This window comes from Barbus barbus (genome assembly GCF_936440315.1).
Source record: "Barbus barbus genome assembly, chromosome: 3".
Taxonomy (NCBI): domain Eukaryota; kingdom Metazoa; phylum Chordata; class Actinopteri; order Cypriniformes; family Cyprinidae; genus Barbus; species Barbus barbus.
In genome coordinates, this window is record NC_136731.1 from 17,033,874 (window position 1) to 17,055,006 (window position 21,133).

At 36.6% G+C, this 21,133-nt stretch overlaps 1 protein-coding gene across 2 annotated transcripts in view; it reads left to right on the plus strand.

Annotated features, from left to right (window-relative positions):
• Positions 1 to 20,343, plus strand: part of LOC306845370 (transmembrane protein 104-like) — a 45,445-nt gene extending 25,102 nt beyond the window's left edge. The window contains exons 9-11 of one of the 2 annotated variants that reach the window (XM_079378130.1): positions 6,233 to 6,326; positions 17,311 to 17,772; positions 18,275 to 20,343. In XM_079378130.1, coding sequence (XP_079234256.1) covers positions 6,233 to 6,326; positions 17,311 to 17,772; positions 18,275 to 18,300 — 582 coding nt within the window. In that variant the 3' untranslated portion in view covers positions 18,301 to 20,343. Of the gene's footprint in view, positions 1 to 6,232; positions 6,327 to 17,310; positions 18,210 to 18,274 lie in introns of those variants that run through there. The other variant, XM_079378129.1, reaches the window with a different exon arrangement.
• The last annotated feature ends 790 nt before the right edge of the window (positions 20,344 to 21,133 follow it).

Sequence of the window (21,133 nt, forward strand, 5' to 3'; positions counted from 1 at the left end):
TGAGCTGTTAATTGTGACTGCTTATTGCAGCTCATTTTGGAGGTTAATGACGGCGTCTGACAGATACAATGAGCTGAAAAAAGCTCAATTACAGAGTTATTATTGGCTCACAGTTTTTACACTGGCTTCGTAGCAGGTTTATTCTGCCTGATGTGTGTTTTATTGACCTGTTTTACACTGATGGCTTTAAATCTGAGGTCAACTACAAGACTCCAAATTTAGAGGTTTGTGGGACATTCAAGTAATGTAGCATATAAAGAGTGTTGTAGTTAAATGTTCTCCTGTACATTCTTTTATGCATATGTTTATTGTTGTTAAAGGTGCCATAGAATGCATCGATACAATATTTTAAATTGTTCTCTGATATCTATATAGAAGGTATGTGGCTTAGGTTAGGGCAAAAACTCTCCAGAAATGGTTTTACTTGTCTATTTACATCCCTAGGATTTGTCCCTAGAATGAAATGGTCTGTTATTACCTTATTTGGAAGGGTCATGAATAATAATGTAGAGCTCTGCTCTGATTGGCTGTTTCACAGTGCGGCTCAATTTTGAGCTCTGCTCTGATTGGCTGTGGCTCATTTCAGTAGCTCACACAGCATTAAGGAAACACAGGGAAAATATATATTTCAATTCTTTCTCACGGAGTTATATCGTTGGGTAATTATACTGTATATAAAATGCGGGCATCTGGGAGATCTCCCTGTATATGCAAATGTTGGGGGCATAACTATTAGTGATCCCGACTGTTACGTCACAATCGATGTTATGTTCTGATGTTTGCCTATTTTTCAGTGGTCTTTTGCTTGCACGAAATTTACATAAGGAGGAGGAGACAATGGTGTTTGAGGCTCACGGTATGTCATTTCCATGTATAGAACTCTTATTATTCAACTATGCCAAGGTCAATACAGTTTTCCATTCTATGGCACCTTTAATTAAGTTTGTTTTAAATTGTTTATGGTTTTGTGTGTAAGTTAAACATTACTCTCTAGTCTGTCTGTTCTGTTAGCTGATGTATAACAGTGTATCTGCTTTCCATTTGTTGATCCTCTCTAGAATGTCTAACAAAGATTAGCAGTGGAGACAAATGTCACTGGGATCTTGACACTGAGGGGATTGGAAATATAATCCCCGTTTTGCATGTCGCTATCAGTTGAGTTATAATCCTACATTCTGTGCCGCCACATGCGCCTTCCAAGAGACACAAATGCCCACTATATAGCCATCCACACTTGGTACATCTGAAGTTAGGGAAGTAATCAGGAAGAAAACCATACTGGTTTTGCTCACTACACTCTTTAAATAGAAGCTGACAGGTGTTATATATTGGGCAGTTTCTGCAGTCACACCTTGTTCAGTACATGTAAGCGTGAGGTATGTACTTTTACAAAAATAGTTTGTTTCCAAACAGGAAACTCAAGTCATAATGCCAATATCTCACTTGCTCAGATATTTGTTATCCTGAATTTGACGTCTTGTGCCGTGACAGTGTCACCATCCCCTGGTGCCAAATAACGGTCACCGACTGTTGGTTTCATTTCACTCATAATGATGTGATAAGTCAAGTTCTGCTTTTCCGTCAAGCTATTCACCTTTGCATTTTCTCATTTATTTTTTTGGCTTATCTCATTTCAGTCAAGTGTTGGGTTTAGATGAGCTCAGTATTGCTGAATTTGTTATCTGATATTGCTTTAGGAACATTAGTCACCCAAAAGAAGATACCCAAATCGGTCAGAATGCCCCAGTGACCACAATTTTTGACCTGCAAAAGCAGGACAAAATTAGCATGGAAATTGACTGTGTTTACCCAGCAACAAGATGTTTATTGTGAAAGATAAAATGTAATCAGAACAGCATTAAATGTGCATATTGCCTTTGAAGGAAGATATATTAAAAATATTAAATATTCGACAAGGTGGATTGTACAAAATGTACAATATACAGTTTTTCCCACAATGCACTGGCAAGTAATATCAGCCACAGTTTCCTTAGTGCATTTTTTTTAGATTGTTTTATTACTATGTAACATCCAGCATGTTGTTACGTTACAATTAATATTATAAGTTACTATTTATTATTATCATCATTACATTAATTACGCCATTATGCTATTTTATTTTTTTACTGCATTTTAAATCGTGCCATTGATTAAAATGTGCTTTGATTTCAGGCTAAAGCGTTTGCAGAACTTTAACCTCAAGCAGAAACTGTAGTAATAGAGATGCTTGCCTCAGCAAACAGTGATAACACTTTCATGGCTTGAGTTTCTTGTATGGCTATTTCACGCTATTAGTGTTAATTAATGAGCTCTGTGTTCTAATAACAAGTACAGTATGTCACAGTGCCTCTCTGTCTCTTTATGTCATGTCTGAGTCACCAAGCACCCTGTGGCTCTCGCTCTTTCTCCTTCCCCTGATGCCCTCTCTGCCTGGCCCTGTCCCTCCATTTCTCCCCTCACTCCAATCTACTGCCAGACTTCCTTCCTGTTGTCCTTTCCTGGCATGCGTTGTGCACCAGCGTGCCAATGTTGCACCATTTTCACTATCAGCACCAGCAACACTCGTGGAATTGGACAGGGAATGGAAATCCGTTACTATTGCTCTGCCCTCCTGGCATGCGTGGACGAGCTCCTGTCAAGTTTCCAACCTTTCTGCCAGCGTCCTTTTTCAAATCGGAAACTGTGGCATATGTTATAAGTAAGGCTTTAGATGAGGAGCTACAGCAGGCCCGGCCATCAGAGCTGAGATTCGTTAGCTTATACATTGCCTCCCATAAAAAAGCTGAGCTGTTTTACAGGGTTTATGTTTTCAGTTTCATTTTGTGCTGACGTGAGATTGCATTTGGTATTTTATGGCCATTCTGGGATGTAGGAGTTCTGCTTTGGAGTAAATGGTTAGGGTCGTGGGTGTTTCCGACCGTCGTGGAACAAGGGGTTGTATATTTTTGTGTGGTGGGAGTGATGAAGGCATGAATTTTTAGATAACTCATGCTGACAACAATGCATTATGAGAATTCATCAAGGTAGAGGTTGCTCTGAGGTGCCTTTTTTATTCTTTTTATATGCCTTTATGTATATGAATACGTTTCTTGAACAGCAAATCAGCATATTAGAATCAAGGATCATGTGACAGGAATAATGATGCTAAAAGTTCAACTTTGAAATCACAGGAATAAATTACATTTTAAAATATTCAAATAGAAAATTTTAAATGGTAAAATTTAGAAATATTTAGTTTTTTTTCTCCCCTGTACTTTGGATCAAATACATGCATGCTTGGTGAGCAAAAGAGACTTCTTTAAAAAACATTAAAAATCTTACTGTTCTAAAACTTTTGACTGTGTGTGTGTTTGTTTTTATATACCGGTGCGGACTTAAACCTGAATACACACAGACTCATGGGGACTTGTGTCATGGTGGGGACCTAAATTGAGGGTAAAGAAGTTAACACGGGTAAAGACGCTTATAAATCACACAGAATGAAGTTTTTTGAAAATCTAAAAATGCAAACAGTCTCCTGTGAGGGCTAAGTTTAGGTGTAGGGTTGGTGTAGGGCAATAGAATATACGGTCTGTACAGTAGAAAAACCATTACGTCTATGAGAGTCCCCACAAGGATAGCGAAACGAGTGTGTGTGTACGTGCGTGCGTGCATGTTTATGTGGTTTACGAGGACACAAATTTGTATAATGACATGGGTATGACAGAGGTATTACAATATGAAGGTGGTTTATGAGGACACTGCCGATGTCCCCGTAATTCAAAAGGCTTAAAAAACATACTAAATGGTGTTTTTTTTGAAAATCTAAAAATGCACAAAGTCTCCTGTGAGGGCTAAGTTTAGGTGTAGGGTTGGTGTAGGGCAATAGCACACAGTTTGTTCAGTATAAAAACCATTACGCCTATGGAGAGTCCCCATAAACCACAAAAACCAACATGTTTGTGTGTGTGTGTGTGTACACACAAGTATGTATATATGTGAATGTAAATAATGACTTGGCAAAAGTTAATAGCAACTGTTCATTAGCTATTAAAGGAATAGTTTAACCAAAAAAAAAGCACACAGACATGCATATACCTAAATATGTATATGCAAAAGTTTAGACCACTTATTTGCGTGCTGACATGGTTGATAAAGCACAATCACAGTTTTAGATCGACTAACTGTAATACCGTATAAAGGCCAATTCAGACCGCACAAACAAACGCCAACAAACAAGTTGGCTCAAGTTGGCTGTTGGATTTAGAATTTTATTAAAAGGAACTTTCATGTTCACACTGCCCCAACAAACACCAACAAACTTCGAGTCCCAGAGAGTCAAGTAACACCGTGTCTACACAGGACACGACAGTTGTCTTGTCGCATCGCGCTGCATCCAGTGTAGACCGCATCACTGATTATAATCAATAGAACCTCTAATGTATTTTGTCGCGTTGCACTGCGCCGCTCGCGTCTGGTGTTGGTGTAAGTCTGATTGGGGATGAAACTGATGATCCTGTAACCACAATAAAAATGTTACTGTTATTTATGTCTTTGTGTGTCATTCTTCGCCTGAAAAGACGACGAATAAAACAAAAGAGGCCGAAGGTGAAGCACGCTTTAAGTGAAACATGCGCATCTTCATGGAAACGGTTCGTGGCCACGTCAGAGTTTGTTGTAGTTTGTTGGAAAACCCTTTCACACTGCTCAGACATTCCACGACCCAACAAACGCCGATTAAGCATGTTCAGTCGGGTGAAAACAAACTCCAACCAGTGCCAACAAACGCCAACAGGGGTAACACACTGATCCAACAAATGCCAACAGACTAGTTTGTTGCTGTTTGTCTGTGCGGTGTGAATTGGCCTTTAGACGTCTATTCAAACTGAAATCATAAATCTAGGCAATGTGCTGCCAGTTTCAGAGCAAAATTGAAATGGACAAACGCACCCATCTGTCCCTGTCTTCAGTATCTCTCCTCAATTATCATACAAGTCCAAACCTTTTCCTGGTAACTGTTTAACTTTTTTTTCCTGGTAACTGCTGTATTGTTTCATATCCCATTACAACCCTTTATAGGAACTGCACATGAACTTAGAGCTTTCTGCTCTTTTGTCTCGTCCCTACAGGGTTTTAGCTTTTGTCAGCCTCTCTGTCAGCTCTTTTATAGGGGGAGACATTCAGGCATCATGATGGACTGTTATCTCACTCTCATCCTATCTGACTATACAAAAACCAAGACATTCCTCACCTCTCAAGATAAAGTATGAATGGTGTCATGATGATTTACAATTCACTCTTTAATGAGAGACATCCATCAATTTAGCGGAGTATGTTGAGCTCTCTTTTTAGCCATTAATCTGTCTACTCAACAGGGCATCAAAATTGAATCGGTTTACTTAAATTCACATTCCTGGTCTAATTGTAATTGAAAAGGGAGAGATTTTTATTCAACTGTGTTAGAAAACGCATCTGTATGCCGGTGGCCTGAAAACCAAATCACCATATGCAAAATAGTGAGTCAGAGCTTCTGTAATGTGCTAGAAGAGGCCAACTAAATCAGATTAGAGATACTTTCAAGAAAATAACAGGTTAGGAATGTTAAAATGCATTTTAGTTTCTTAGAAAAACACAATGATTGTGTTTTTTTAATGGAAATTGAAAGATCACACCTAAAATGGGTTCCACAGGTGGAAGTCATTAGCCTTGTTAGAACAGTTTTAGGTGGAAAAATTTAAAAACACAAAAGATGTGATTTAATAGTGAGTAGTTATGTGGGACATTCAGAGTAAATGCTTTGCTTGCGTGGTCAAGCACACCAGGACTGGGAGGTCCAGTACTTCTTGGAGATGCTAAATTTTGTAATATACATATCAAAGAGTCTGGCATCAACACTTAACCCAGTGCAGTTCATTAGAAGTGAGTCATGACTCTATGTGCCTTCACACACAAGCACATAAAAGTAAGTATGTGTGTACCATGAGAGTAGACTTGCACAGAGTCTGCATCCACAAAACTCCACAGATTTCCATAGAATTGGAACACCCATCATTCATGAAGTCATACGCGTCAGTGCCCCATGTATACACTTCAGTTGTGGCTGAAATAGGTGCCAAATTTGGTTGTTATTTAGGTCAAAATATCACAATGTTTACGGAGATCTATCTTGGTATCCTACTTTCAGCACACTGCTATTACTCAAACTGCTTTTTGCTTTCATTGACTTGTTTTCTGTATTTTTACTTCATTTCAGGCAATCTTCACACTGCTTTTGGGACCCTTCGCCTTTTTCAGTGCGCAGAAGACCAAATACCTCCAGATCCTTACCTCTGTAATGAGATGGATTGGTAAGTCGTTTACTATATATATATATATATATATATATATATATATATATATATATATATATATATATATATATATTTATATTTATATTTATATTTATATTTATATTTATATTTATATTTATATTTATATTTATATTTATATTTATTTTTTTTGTTTGTTGTTGTTTTGGATTTTTTTTTTTTTTGGTTTGGTTTTAAATTATTTTAAGGTAAATTTTGATGTTGTATTGCAAACTACAATTAAACAATAAATAAATAAATAAATAATTATTAAAATCTAAAACAAAAAGTATATATATATATTTATTTATTTATTTATTTATTTTTTATATATATATATATTTATTTTTTATATATATATATATTTATTTATTTTTTATATATATATATATATATATTTATTTATTTTTTATATATATATATATTTATTTATTTTTTATATATATATATTTATTTATTTTTTATATATATATATATATATATATATTTATTTATTTTTTATATATATTTATTTTTTATATATATATATATATATATATATATATATATATATATATATATATATATATATATATATATATATATATATATATATATATATATATATATATATACTTTTTGTTTTAGATTTTAATAATTATTTATTTATTTATTGTTTAATTGTAGTTTGCAATACAACACAGCCTAAAACAAAATCTGCTGTAGTATTCAAGATTTACCTTAGGGAGAAAATAAATTACATATGGTGGTTTGTTAATGTTTCTTTGAGTAGCTCTGTTTTGTGAAAGCTTAAATGATCTGTACAGGATAAGTGCATTAAGTTATTTTTTTTCCATTTCCCCATTAACCTTTTTTTATTTACTTATATGCCTCTTAAAGGTATGGCATCATGGTTAGTACATTGTTCCTCTCCTCTGCAGTGTGCGTCCCGCTCCATGTCTCCCTCATACTTCAGCCTGACAGGCCGTCTCAGGTGTGATTGGGCAGTCACTTACCAGATGACAGGCCCAAAATAAAACCACCCATCCTCACCCGCCGCTCAAATCACAGCCGCACTGAATCGTGGCTTCTGCTCCCATTTGCACGCAGTGGTGAACGAACCTGTAAAACGTACAAAAACGTGTATTCTTGGCTGCATATTCGAGGTGCTCATAGACGTTTAAAGAAACAAGCATATGCCCTTTTGCTCACCTTTCTCTGCTCTTCGTCTCATTGATTCACAATGAGATGTGAATGAGAGTCATTGGCTGTTCAATACGTTTCCTAATAGCTCCAGGGGGCAAAAAACGGAGGCAATTGTTCTAGCGGTGTAGGTTTCAGTAACGCTGAGTGGTGGAAAGTGGTGCTATGCAGCATTGTGTAGCAATTACTCAAAATTTATGTATCAAGAAATGTAAAGTTAAAGTACAGAAATCTGCTGATTAGCATGTGTGCCCGTATTTCTGCCATCTGTGTTTTAATGCACTGCCCATTTAAGGGCACTATAACCTGAGGGGTGAAGTAGCTCATCCTGCTTGCTTCAGCAACGTATACTGCTGAATGCAGGTGATGAACTTCACAGCAATGCTGTTATTTCTCAGACTGTTTATCCAGAATGGGTTCTTGCTCAATTAGCCGTGTGAATCAATAAGGGGTCATTTGTATCATGTATGAATTATGTATGGTTCCACTCGTTTGTGAAAGACATCACTGGTCTGGCCGCTGTTTGCTTTGTATTGCAGTTTTTTTTTTTTTTGGGGGGGGGAAATACATCGCAGGTGCCCTGCAGCAAAGTGGCCATCTTTTTGTATGTGTGCTGCAGTTATCTTTCTCTGTTGCTGTTTTTTCCTTCCTCTATTGAATCTCCAGAGAGCTGAAGTAATTATTTGATAATGCATTCTTCTCATTTTTAGTCTACAGCATGATTTAGAACCGTTCAGAACTAGAACTGCGAGTCCTTAAAGTATTAAAATGGATTAAATTCACTTTTCAAATTTTTTTTTTTTTTTTTAAATCCTTAAATATCTTGCATAGCTCAATTTACAACTTGAATTTAATTTTATCATTATTAAAAAATTAATCTTACACTGTATTAATCACCATACAATTCATATAATAAGAATAGTTACTTTTAAAGCTTCACTGTTAGTGCTTTTATATTATTAATTTAGTGAATTAATATTAATATAAAATTAATATTAGAATATTAATGTCCATATTAATGTTAAAATTTACTTTAAGATAAAAAAAAAAGTTGCAAAATCGGTCCTAATTCTAGTATCAAATTGTCAAACAACAACTTTTTTTTTTTTTTTTTTTTTTTTTTTTTTTTTACATTTTAAATGTTTAAAATTATCAGTTGATTTTTTACAAAGTTATTCAGGTAATATGCAGTGGCACTTTCTTTACAGATTGTTTTCCAGCTGTGCTTATTAATCATTCTCCCAGGCAGGACCAAATTGATTCAAAGGCAAAACAAACAAACAAGCCAAAAAATAAAACGCATGAAAGTCTTGTCTAAGCTTTAGATTGGATTGAATTTTTAATTTGTTCCAGCAATAGTCAATGGCTTTAGTTCCTTTTGAATAGCTACTAAACATTTGGACGTTTAATACGCAGAGTGATCCATAAACTCTCAATTTCTAATTAGTATTAAAAAACAGCCTCATCTGTGTTAATGTAACTTACTTTACCATAGATTGAGGCACTGGTATTTATCCCTGAGGAGAAAAACAGATAGCCGAATCTAATATAAAGCATGATATTACTTTGTATAATTTTTCCGCAGAGACATTATTATGACAAACATTTGCATTGAATATAAAGTGGCTTTTTTATTTAGTAAACAGTCTTGAAATTGTTACAAGAAAACCATTGTTTATTTATTACGCAGTTCTGTGGAATACTTGATTCTGATTAGTCAATCACTGCATTCGGCGGACAAACTTTTTTTGTATGATGCTAAACTGTATATTTGACTTCAAGTTCAATACAGGACATACAGTGGAATGAAATGTCGTGCCTCGCAGGACCACGGTGCTACATAAATACAGACCGTATTCTGTATGGAGCCGTTCTTCTGTTTTTGAATTTGAACCGGACATGAACTTCTCAATGCCAACAGGTTGACCAGTCGCCTATCATTTCTTTTCTTCTTTCTATTCGCCCTTTCCAGTCTTGTGCTTTTTCCCATGATCCTCTCTGCCCTCATTACTCACAGCAGACAGCAGGACAAGCAGGCACGTCCCTTGTGTGCCTCAGTTCAACCATAATGCACAGAGGGAGAGACCGTGCCTGCTCCTGTGTCAAATGAGATGTGGTAAGTAGGGTTCTGTTCAGCTGGCGTCAGGGGAGCCACTTTGTGTTTTAGCCTCAATGCCATCTACTACCAGCGCCATCCTCTGCTCAACCGGAGCTCAATTATTAGCTCAATGACCACAGCAGCCTCATACTTGAATTAATGCTTCTTGTTGTGTGTTGTTACTCGCAGATATAAAACCTCACTTTTGTATCGCCACTTGTATGAAATTCATGAAGCACCTTGTTTACCAGGAACACAGATATGGCGTCTTGTATGCAAAGCTGCGTGTCTTCACATGCATTATTTAAAGGCAGTTTTATTGCGGGGGTAATTTAAATGGGAAGGATCACCTCCTCTCAGCACTGAAGTAGAGGACATTTATCAGCCTTTGACGTGGAGAGCGAAATGAGTCAGTGAGGTTGCCGCTTTAATTCATATTTAGCATGAACGTTGAGGAACGGACAAAGAGCGTGTGATTACTCACTGGAGATTAATGACTGCATGTTGCATTGCTGTGGTGCGTTACCGAACGCTCCTCAGAGACTGTATTACTGTTAATGGTGCTAGAACAACATGCTGAAGGCTCAAAAAATCTGTTGTTCAGGTTCAAGACTTCATTTGCATCGTTATACATGTTCCTATAGCTCGAATGGTCGAGCGCTAACAAGGTCATGGGTCTGTTGCGCAATCTGGGGTTCAATTCCCAAGCAATGCATGAACTAAAAAATTTACGATTTGAATGCAAACTAAGTCACTTTGGATAAAAGCATCTGCCAAATCTGTATGGTTGAATTGGATCATTGAAGGTCAGTAGCAAAGATGCTGGTTAATTAAGGGACACTGTCAGTTTTTGGGATTGACAACTGTATTTTCTTTACAGGTGTGAGTCTCAATGTCTCATTCACACAGCAGCTTACAGTTGTGTTTGGAATACTGCCTGTATAAACGTGCTACGGGAGTCAAACCCCTATTCCTCACCAGTAACCACAGCGACAGTGACCAAAGTAAAATCAAAGATGGCGACGTCCATAAAGCTGAGTCTTATCACTTTCTGACACAACAAGAACCCAGTCAAATCTTTACATCTTTAGTCAAATCTTCATTAACCGATAGCTTTTAAATTTGGGTGGAGAGCGGAGTATTTAAGTCACGTGCAGAACATAAAACTGACAGGAGTGGCTCCGGTGGAAAACTTACTGGATCTAGAACTTTCAGATGACACAGATCATTTCTCCGTCACTGTAAGTTGCTGAAACCACACATGAAAACACGTAACACACAGTAGACGCACGTTTATCCAGCAGATCATCTCTCTCTTGCACTGACGTGACGGACAACTAGTTGTCCAGCCTGTTCCGTTCACAGCGTGCGTGTTCCGAGAATGCGGTTGTGAGTCCTGAAAATTTACGGGTGAACTCACACCCGTAAATAACCAAACTGTGTGTGAACATAACCGTATTAAGGACTCAAATACAGGATTGACAACCGTATTCTGCAGCTGTGTGAACGTGGCCAGATTGGGCTGGGTGATGGGTTTGGTCCCCCTCGGCTGTAGGGGTGGGCGATATGGCAAAAATATCATATCACGATTCTTTTTTTTTTTTTTTTTTTTTTAAGAAATATCACGATTCACGATTTTATCACAATTCTTTATCATGTTGGTTTTTCTATTTGGCAAGTTGTTTGAGCATTACAGCCAAACTAATTTCCCTATTATACAGACAAAATATAAAAAAGGATGGTCGCTATTTAGGTCAAAGTGGGTGAAGATAAAAATCTTTGTCATTTATTGTATCTTTGTTATTAAAAAAATGAGAACAAAGATACACATTACAAATACACACAATATACAAATAAAATTAACGGTTTTATTTTCAGGTAGGCTACATGAGCATTTTTTTTAATAACGTTTAATGAAGTTCTGTCTTGATTTTGACTGCTTGGATTGTGCACTTTTCCTACAAAAGCTCACTGTATACCTTTTTCCCCTGTAGGAATATTTATTTACTACAAATCACTGTGACGCCACCAGAGTTTCAACTATATTCTCTATAAATTTTATCAATAAGTTAAGCCCTTATTCAAATAGACTTGTGTGTGAACAACAGCACTACTATAAGGTTATAGCTCCAGTGCTATTTAAATGTTAAGGGTTTTCCCCATATTAATAGGCGTCCATTGAGAATCAGACTTTATAGTGGTTTTATAGGTCAGATATACTGTAAAAGGTGCTGGATCTGGAGCAGCATCAGTGTGGGATATTGTGCAGCAGTGTAGTCTCAAGGTGATCTGAAATATAGCTGTGCCTTAATGAATACCCCAGGCAATGGTTCAGCTCATAGAGCCTGAAAATTGCTCTCAAGGAAAATGCGTTGGCACCTCTCATTTAGCAGGGCCTGCAATATGGACAAGCTACAAACTACCATACACTGCTTCCTTAACAGACCATAAAGTCTTGCTCATTTGCTTGAAAATTTCAGAGGATCATCAATTAGTCTGAAATGGCAGAGCGTGGATGCTTTCTGCTGGGTTTTTTGTGTAAGCTGTGTTAAAATAGATGTCTTTTAAATTTTGAACTCTCTTAAGCCTATGCTATGTATTGATGTCCACATTTGCTTCCTTAATGGGTTTCTGTTAAAACTTTTATTACTTTAGCAGTTAGGAGCAGCGTATAGTTTAGGTGATCAAGGAGATGTGTACACACTGTATATTCACCCTCTGTCACATAAGCATTTTCATTCAATAATTAACAGAACTATATCACAAAGACAGTCCAAAAATCAATTCACGGTCATTCCAAATGACTTTTTGGCAGTGCATAATAGACTATTAGTAGGGGCTCTGTGGTGCTGCCTATAGGTTTTAAAGAAGTCTATTATGCTCACCTAGACTGCATGTATTTGTTTAAAAAATACAGTAAAAACTAATATTATGAAATATTATTACAATTTAAAGTAACACTTTCTATTTGAATATGTTAAAATGTAATGTATTCCAGTGATGCAAAGCTGAATTTTCAGCATCATTACTGCAGGCTTCAGTGTCACGTGATCCCTCAATGATCAATCTAATTTACTGCTTGAGAAACATTTATTATTATTGTCAGTGTTGGGAACGGTTCCATTTTGTTTGAGGATTCATTGATAACTGGAAAGTTCATTTATTTAAAATGGAAATCTTGCTGACCTCAAGTTTTTGAAGAGTAGTTTATCGCTAATATAAATATCTCTCTGAAACCTGATTGTTTGATAGGAATGTTCCAGGACAAGCAAGCAAGGTTGTTGATCTAGGAATGTGTCCTACTTGGCAAAGTCACGATTAGTTTATGGATGATGATTGATGATACTTTCACAGATAAGATGTTTTTGACATCTGCCTAATGTACTCGCCACTCACCGTTCTCCATTCACACTTGATTTGTTAATGAAGAGTGTCCTTCAAAACCTTTGAGGAAGCTTTAGCAATCAGTGTCATTTTGATTGTGATGCCATGGTAAGTTTGACTTTGCTGCATGAATTTATTCTGCCTTTTTAATACATTTATATATATATATATATCCTCCTTGTCTCCCTGTGTGGTGTCTTCTGACCGGGCTCTACTGGCGGTGGTGTCAGATACAAACATATTATGATGAATAAGACTTGAAGACAGATACCAGTGGCATTTTCTATAGCCAACAGCATGTACACTGAGGGAATTTATAGCGTGTGATGAATCGCTGTGCCTTATGTGGCGGGATGCAATCACATCTCATCCCTAAACAACAAAAGGCATCTGTACTGAAGGTTAAGCGTCTATACAATATCTTGAGCTGTGTCAGGAGATGTCAGGAGTATTTGGATTAAGTGTGCCCTTGATTTCCTCTACCCTTCTATTCTTTCGGTGCAACTCTTTTGTACTCCGCTCTTGTTATGAAAAGGAGTAATGCATCTTGAATCTGACTACATCCCATCCATGTATGTATCCTCTCTGGTTGGTTCTTCGGTTACTTTATCTGTCTCTGGCGTTTCCCCCAGTGATTTGCAGTTCCATCGTTGTGTATGTCTGCGTTTGTCCTCTATTTGAGCTCTTGCGTATCTGTTTTGCTATATTAAGCATATTGCACAATGAAGCTTACCTGTTAATGCAGTTGTTTTGTGCTCTGTATTTTACTGTCCTTTCTTAGTTGACTTGTACAGTATTTGTATAGTGTGACAGATGTATTTAATATATTATAAATTTTATATATTATATATAGATGTTATATTCTTAATATATATTATGTAATTTTTATTTCATTCAACTATTTTATTTATTTAATATATAAATATACAGACAAAGCAGACAAAAATGTATCTTACTGAAATATATAGATTTTTTTTTTATTAATTATTAATGATGTGCTTTTTAAATTTATATTCAAAAAAGAATGGCAAAAAATGTAGCACAGTTTCCACAAAAATGTTAAGCGGTGCAACTGTTTTTAATATATGATTATAGTGCTGTCAAATGATTAATCGCATCCAAATTAAGTTTGTTTACTTAATGTTTGTGTGCACATCGCACATCCATGCATATACTTAATGTTATATTTATATCTCAAATATTTATTTACATATAAATGTACAAAATACATACATGCATACATGTGTGTGTATGTATGTATATGCACTCTTTCCTGAGTTTTGATTACTTTCAAAACCTTTCTAAAGTCGTTTATAATGGTTATTTGGTTATTTGTGTACTTGAAATGAGGTAATTTGTAGTTTTCCTGGCAGCATGCGCTCTCTCCTGAGACATGTACCCTTTTACTGCAACATCACTGTGATTTACGTTATTTGTTCTTTAGTGAATTATTTATTCCCCTTACATGCAACCTGCCCTTGATTAATTGACTGAGATTAGTGTGACATGCACTCTGCCCCTTGTTTGCTGCCAGAATGTTTTACTCCTGCCAGGAAGAATGCATCTTTTTCAAACACTGAATGAGCATGTGTGAGAACACCTTTAATGCTAATAGAGACCTTTGGGTCAGCACTGCTGTCAGGAGCACCTCTGATTAATTGCACGTCAGCTGGACTCTCAGATGTGTGGACAGACCCAATCCATTTCCCGTTTAAATCCAATGGCTGGCATCTCAGATTTACACCTGCAGTCCCTGACCTGGCCGTGTGATGCATTAGGGAAGAGGATGAGGACTGATTATTACTATCGGTCCTCTTAGCTATCCAGAAACTGGGATAGGATACTGTTTAACAGGTTTTTTTTTTTTTTTTTGGGTGGATTAATTTTTTGCCTGAAATCTATATAGAGATCTTCAGGAGCAGCACTAAGTTTTAGATGTTTGAGAGAATTAAATGGAGAAGATTGCACTTGTGTTTGGGTTTTTAACATCCGTGTTTCTCTTCCTGGTTGTCTATGCAGGGAACATCACCTATAGAAGTTATTGGTCCCTTTTTAACCAGCTCAGCATTTTCCAGCAGCCTATTAGATCCTTATCAGTCTCATCTTGTTCAGCATTGATTGCAAAATTGATCAGAATAGAAATACAGAAAGTCAGGCTTTTTTCTTTTTTTTTTCTTAAAAATTACAGAAATAATGAAAAGCTTAAATAAGATAAATATGTTAGAATTAGGAGACCTAATATTATGGGGGCTTAATTATAGGGCTTTACTCTGAGTTTGACCCGTGGCCATTTCTGTGTGCAAACCAATCAGTCAAACCTAAGTTCAGTGTTAATAATGTATGTCCATTGGCGCATATGTTGTGCACGAATAGAGTGTTAGCATAAGAGATTTCTTTCAAAAACATTAAATAAATGTTACCAACCTCAAAACTTTTAACGGTGTTGTACCTTCTATTGATAAAATCAAATAAATTTTTGTAATAAAACCAGTTTTTCCCTACATACACCTGCACAGTTTTTAAGGTAGGTTGTAGTACTAAAATTAAAGGCAAGTTAGACTAAATGACCCAAAGTCAACTTTTTATAGCATGGATTTCTGGCTAAATAAACCGGTTTTGGTTTCATCTTTGAAGCTGACTGGCCCGTGGTTGGTGAACACTGGACGCATTGAAGCTGTGCGTCATGTCACAGTGTTTAGACTCGAGATGCGTCAGTGGCTTCCAGTGTAGACATGGTATATGAGCAGCAAGCTGTCAGTGTGGACCGACCAGAACTGGAAATCTGACCTCCACTCAAGTCCATCATGACAACTCATAAAGCACATAACATACACAAAAGAGACCTTGAGAGTTTTTTTCCTAAATCTAGTTATGTCCCAAATGATGAAGATAAACTTGATATCTGTTCGTGCAGTTCATGCTGAAACGGATCTACTCAAATCCAATTGAACTGGATTTCAAGTCACATCCTCATGAGACTTGGATTGATTTAGTTCAAATCAGATTTCATGCTTTTCTTGCTATTCAGGCTACAAAAATAGGGTTATGCCTAAAAATCGGCTTTAGGCGGGCAGTGTTAATAAATAATCATCTCAGCTTGGCAAACTCATTTATGAGCCGAATATACAGTATTAAGGCAAGATACCACAGGTGAATAAAGAAAAACATTTATCTAATAAATATCACCAAACTTCTCCACTCATTTCCCCAGTTCATTTTTTGTCTTAAAGAGTTTTCTAAAATGAGAACCATAAGTAAAAACCATAAGTCTTAAGTCTTTGGTCGCGATTAATATTATTTTAGTAAAAAGTAGTGGGTAACAAATGCACGAAATGCCAGAACCATGGTATGGTTACCAAGGTGTCAATCATCATAATTTCAAGAGATTTTTGTTCCATGCGCAAACAAAATGACTTCTGTAGCTTTACAGCTTCTACGTGGAAAGTCAAATGTTTTCACAGAGGGGATTCTGAATATCTGTTTTTATCACTCCATAAAATCAGAAAATTATGGAAACCAATTTCCTGCCACTGAATAAAAAATAAAACAAGGTAATTGGGACTTTTATCTCAAATTTTGACTTTTTCTTGTAATTGCGAGTATATATCTTGCAATCCTGACTTCTTTTCTCAGAACTGAGATACAAACACTCAATTGCAAGTTCTAAAGTCTTGCAGTTCCGAGAAGAAATTGCGAGTTTTTCAACTTTATTTTTCTCAGAATTGTTTCTCACAATTTTGACTTTATAACAAGCAATTGTGTTTATATCTCGCAATTCTGAATTCATTTCTCAGAATTACAACTTTATTTCTCAGGATTTTTTTTTTGCAGTTGCGAATTTATACCTTGCATTTCTGAGAAAAAAAGGCAGAATTTCGAGATCTAAACTCACAATTATGAGAAAAAAGTCAGAAAGACAAAGTCACAATTGCCTTGTTTTTATTTTTTATTCTGTGGTGGAAAATGGCTACCATTCTTAGGCTTTCAGAATTACAAGGAAAAAATTCAGAATTGTGAGGATAAGTCAGAATTTCGAGATGTAAACGATTGCGAGAGAGTTTGAATTTGAGAGAAAAGTCCCAATTACCTTGTTTTATTTTTTATTCAGTGGAAATAGTCAACTGGCACAAAAAAACTAATGTGTTTTAAGAATGAAATGTTGTATATGAAATTAAATGAAGTTTTCTTTCACTAGTCTGAAACAACATTTATGAAAACAAATATTCCAAAATCTCAAAATTGACAAGTATATGAAAAAGCAATGCTTTTATAATAATTATTATGATAAGTATTTTACATGAGTTTCTTTGTGTCTTTCAGCGTTCACCATGATGATCATCCTGGCTTTGATTCGTATTGGCAAGGGACACAGTGAGGGCCACCCATCTGTGGCTCAGATCTCAGGTGTGCCCAACCTCTTCGGGGTCTGTGTCTACTCGTTCATGTGCCAGCACTCGCTGCCCTCGCTCGTGACGCCCATCTCCAACAAGCAGCGCATGAGCGCCCTGGTCATGGCTGACTACATCCTCATCCTGTGCTTCTACAGCCTGCTGTCCCTCACGGCCATATTCTGCTTTGATAGCTCTCTGCTGCGGGACATGTACACTTTAAATTTCACAGATAACTGTGACGTCCTGAGCATTCCAGTGCTGCGCTACTTTCTGGGCCTCTTTCCCGTCTTCACCATCAGCACCAACTTTCCCATAATAGCCGTCACACTACGCAACAACTGGAAGACTCTCTTCCATCGGGACGGCGGCACGTACCCTTGGGTGGTGGACCGTATCGTCTTCCCAATCATTACTCTAGTGCCACCCATTATCGTGGCCTTCTGTACTCACGATCTAGAGGCGCTTGTGGGTATCACTGGGGCGTATGCCGGAACAGGCATTCAGTATATCGTCCCGGCCTTCCTAGTGTATTTTAGTCGGCGTCATCTCGAGCCCGTGTTGGGAAGGGATGCTGTAAATAAGCACCGGTCACCTTTCCATCATGCGTTCTGGGTTTGGTTTGTGATATTGTGGGCAACGTTCTGTCTAATGTTTGTGACGGCTAATATTGTCCTTACCGAAGCCAAGAACTAAGCGTACAAGCAGATTTGTTTTGTCAAGCTGTGTTTTTGTTTTAATTTTTGAAGGGCGTTTGTTAGGGGTTTTATGTTTAAGGCATTAGCTGAAGTTTAATTCAGTTTAAGTTTAATTTAGGGCTGGGCGATATATCGCATGCGATATGTCTCGTCAGTGAACCGGCTTTACTGACGAGATGCGCATGCATATCGCATGAGATATATCGCCTAGCCCTAGTTTCTAATTTAATTCGGTGTTTAAAAGGGACCAAAAGTCTTCTTTCTCACAAATCCACAATCCTTTAGTGGATGTTCTGGAAGGCAGGATATGGCAAAAGCATTATTTAAAAGCCATATACAATGTGCTCATTCAAAACTTCACTTGATTTGTTTGTTCTTGAGTTATTTTTGATTTTCCTCTTCAGTTAAGTGAATCTCATTAAAACATGATTGGGTCATGCTCCGCCCCAAAAGCAAAACAAATAAATAAAAATAAAATCATATGCATTAGAATGAAAAATATTTGCATATGTAATGTTAATTACAAGACAGTTTAGCACATTTACCCCAAATTCTGTTCTGATTCATGCTTATAAATATATTTTTTACTGTAATACAAAAATATTATAATATGTATTTATACGTTTTTGCATTTTAACAATGAAAACTTGGTGGGAAGGTGTGGGATAATCGTCTTTTGGAATGGTCGTGTTCTTAAGTGTTTAAACGTTATTGAATTCCTTATCTAAATCTTTTTGATATTGGGGTGAAATGTGGCCTTCACATGAAAAATTCAGTCCCAAACAAAGTACACCAAAAATATTCTTAATATTCATCATGTCAAAGACAAACAGACTGACAATAAGCGTTCCTTGTTTTCGTCTTCCAAGATTGTTAGCGTTTCACAGCTGGCGTTCCTAACCGGCGACTGGCACCTCGCTGCGTCTCCTGCGCTGACGGATGGTGACACCAGCACAGCGCTTGTCTGAATAATGTGCCCAGACCTGGAGTTCAATCTCAGTTCATCAGCAGATTGATAGAGGTATTGAAGGCTTCCATATGTTCTCCATGTAGTGACGTCCTACCCGAAGCTCTCAGCTTCTCAAACGGGCCCTTAGGGAGGCAGTAAGGGAAGACAAACCAGATATTAAATGGACACATTAATCTACAGAGGCTGAGATTTATCATCATCAATATGGAGCACCTCATCGTGTCTGAGAGAACACGTTCACACAGTTATTAATGTTAATGTCACTTTAGTTCTGACGAAGTTGTCTTGAGTTTGGCTTTAATTCATACCAAATGTACGGCAGCTGATTGCTGCCTTTCGTTTTGCACTTTTTTTTTTGGTTCATTTAAACAAGGATTGTTTACACAAACTCATTATTTACTCACCTTCGTGTCATTGCAAACAGTTCGACCTTCTTTCTCTTCCTTTCTTATTTGGCCATGTAATGAAAGTCTGTGGGGTCTAGTGATATTTTGGACCCCATTGACTTTCAGCATATGGTCAAAAAGAGAGAAATCAAAGTCAGTGCGGTCCAAAATAGCATTAAAGGGTGAGTAAACAATGATAGAGTTAAATGTTATCTAAACTATTCCTTTAATTTCTCTAATGATTTTCTATTTTTCTGTATTTTTGCTCCATCCACCTCATGTCTGCGTCAGGTTTTGGATGGCAACATGAATCTGTCCCAGACTTATTATTTTGACACACTTCTCTTTTTTTCTGTGTTGTTTGCCAGTGGTTGATTCGTTTGATCTGTGACGTGTTTGATACTGTAAACTGATTGCTGCTCTCTGTGAGAGCGCTGTCTCCTGATCTAAGAGAACCGTATCTGAACCTGCGCTTGAGTTTTTGCTGTTTCTGCTGTAGGTTTGGCTTCAGACTGCTGTTGATTTTAGAGGGAAATACATCTGTAGGATCGTGTCTGTGGACAGAATGGACGTCTCCTTATTCAGTTCTTTCTCTGATGTGCTCTACAAACAAACTCTAAGAACTCGTTCATGTCTCCCTAAAGCACAAAAGCAAGTAATTTCACGTGGGTGAAATGTTATATTGTTACCATATGCTCATGTAATGGGTCCATGAACGAAACAAATGTGCCTTCTTTCCTGGAATCTTCCTGTTTTTACCAATTGCTCTCTTTTCTTGCTGTCAAATGTCTTTTTCTTGAGTGGATGTTCTGTGCAGCTGTCACTTGCATGTAAGTCACTTCAAATACTTGACAATCACATCCACTGATGTCTCGTTAAAATAAAAATGGATATGATCTTTTTGATCTTTGAGATTTGACTCTTGCTTTTTATTTTTTTATTCCATGGTTTGTGTCACAAAATAAATATATAAATATTTTTAAAGTATGCGTAAAGGAAATTCTCAGTGTATGTAAAGGATTGTTTGGCATAAGTTTTTAATATTTGCATTGCCTCCAGATTGTCTTGGCATCTGTAATTGTGTCAAATAATGTGTATTTTTAAAAGAGGATGATGTATTATAATGATTGAATCCTTTATTTATTTAGATATGAAAAATAAAGTTTAATCTAGTAATTTGGCCAATATGAAATTGGCAGAATAAACCTTCCATACTCTCTAATACTATACTATTTTTTATTATTATTTATTCTTATTCTTATAAAAAATTACTAAGTTGTTTTTAGTATGTTTATTAGCATGATATTGATATATTAGTTCTTTAGACTGTGTAAAAACTGCAGAAATCAATTAGAGGACAATACTAAACATTCACTCAAGGATATTTTGAATCTTTTCCAAAGTTCTCAGAGTTAACGGTTTTAGCTCTTTATTGTGACCACAAGCCTCTGAATTTTAATCCCAGCATGTCTGCGACAACCCCGTCCTTTTACGACTGTTCAGGGATGTTATTGGAAATTAAAACGTCCCTCTTAGTTCATTCATATTTAACTTAATTTGCCTTGATTTATGCCACATTCTTGGATCCGCTTGAAAAGGCAGTGCAGTCGCTGGATTTCACCCTGATTGGATGAAATGTGGCGTTTTTATGGGTTCACTCACTTTCTGTAGGTACATGCTCGGAGTAATAATAGCAGAGAA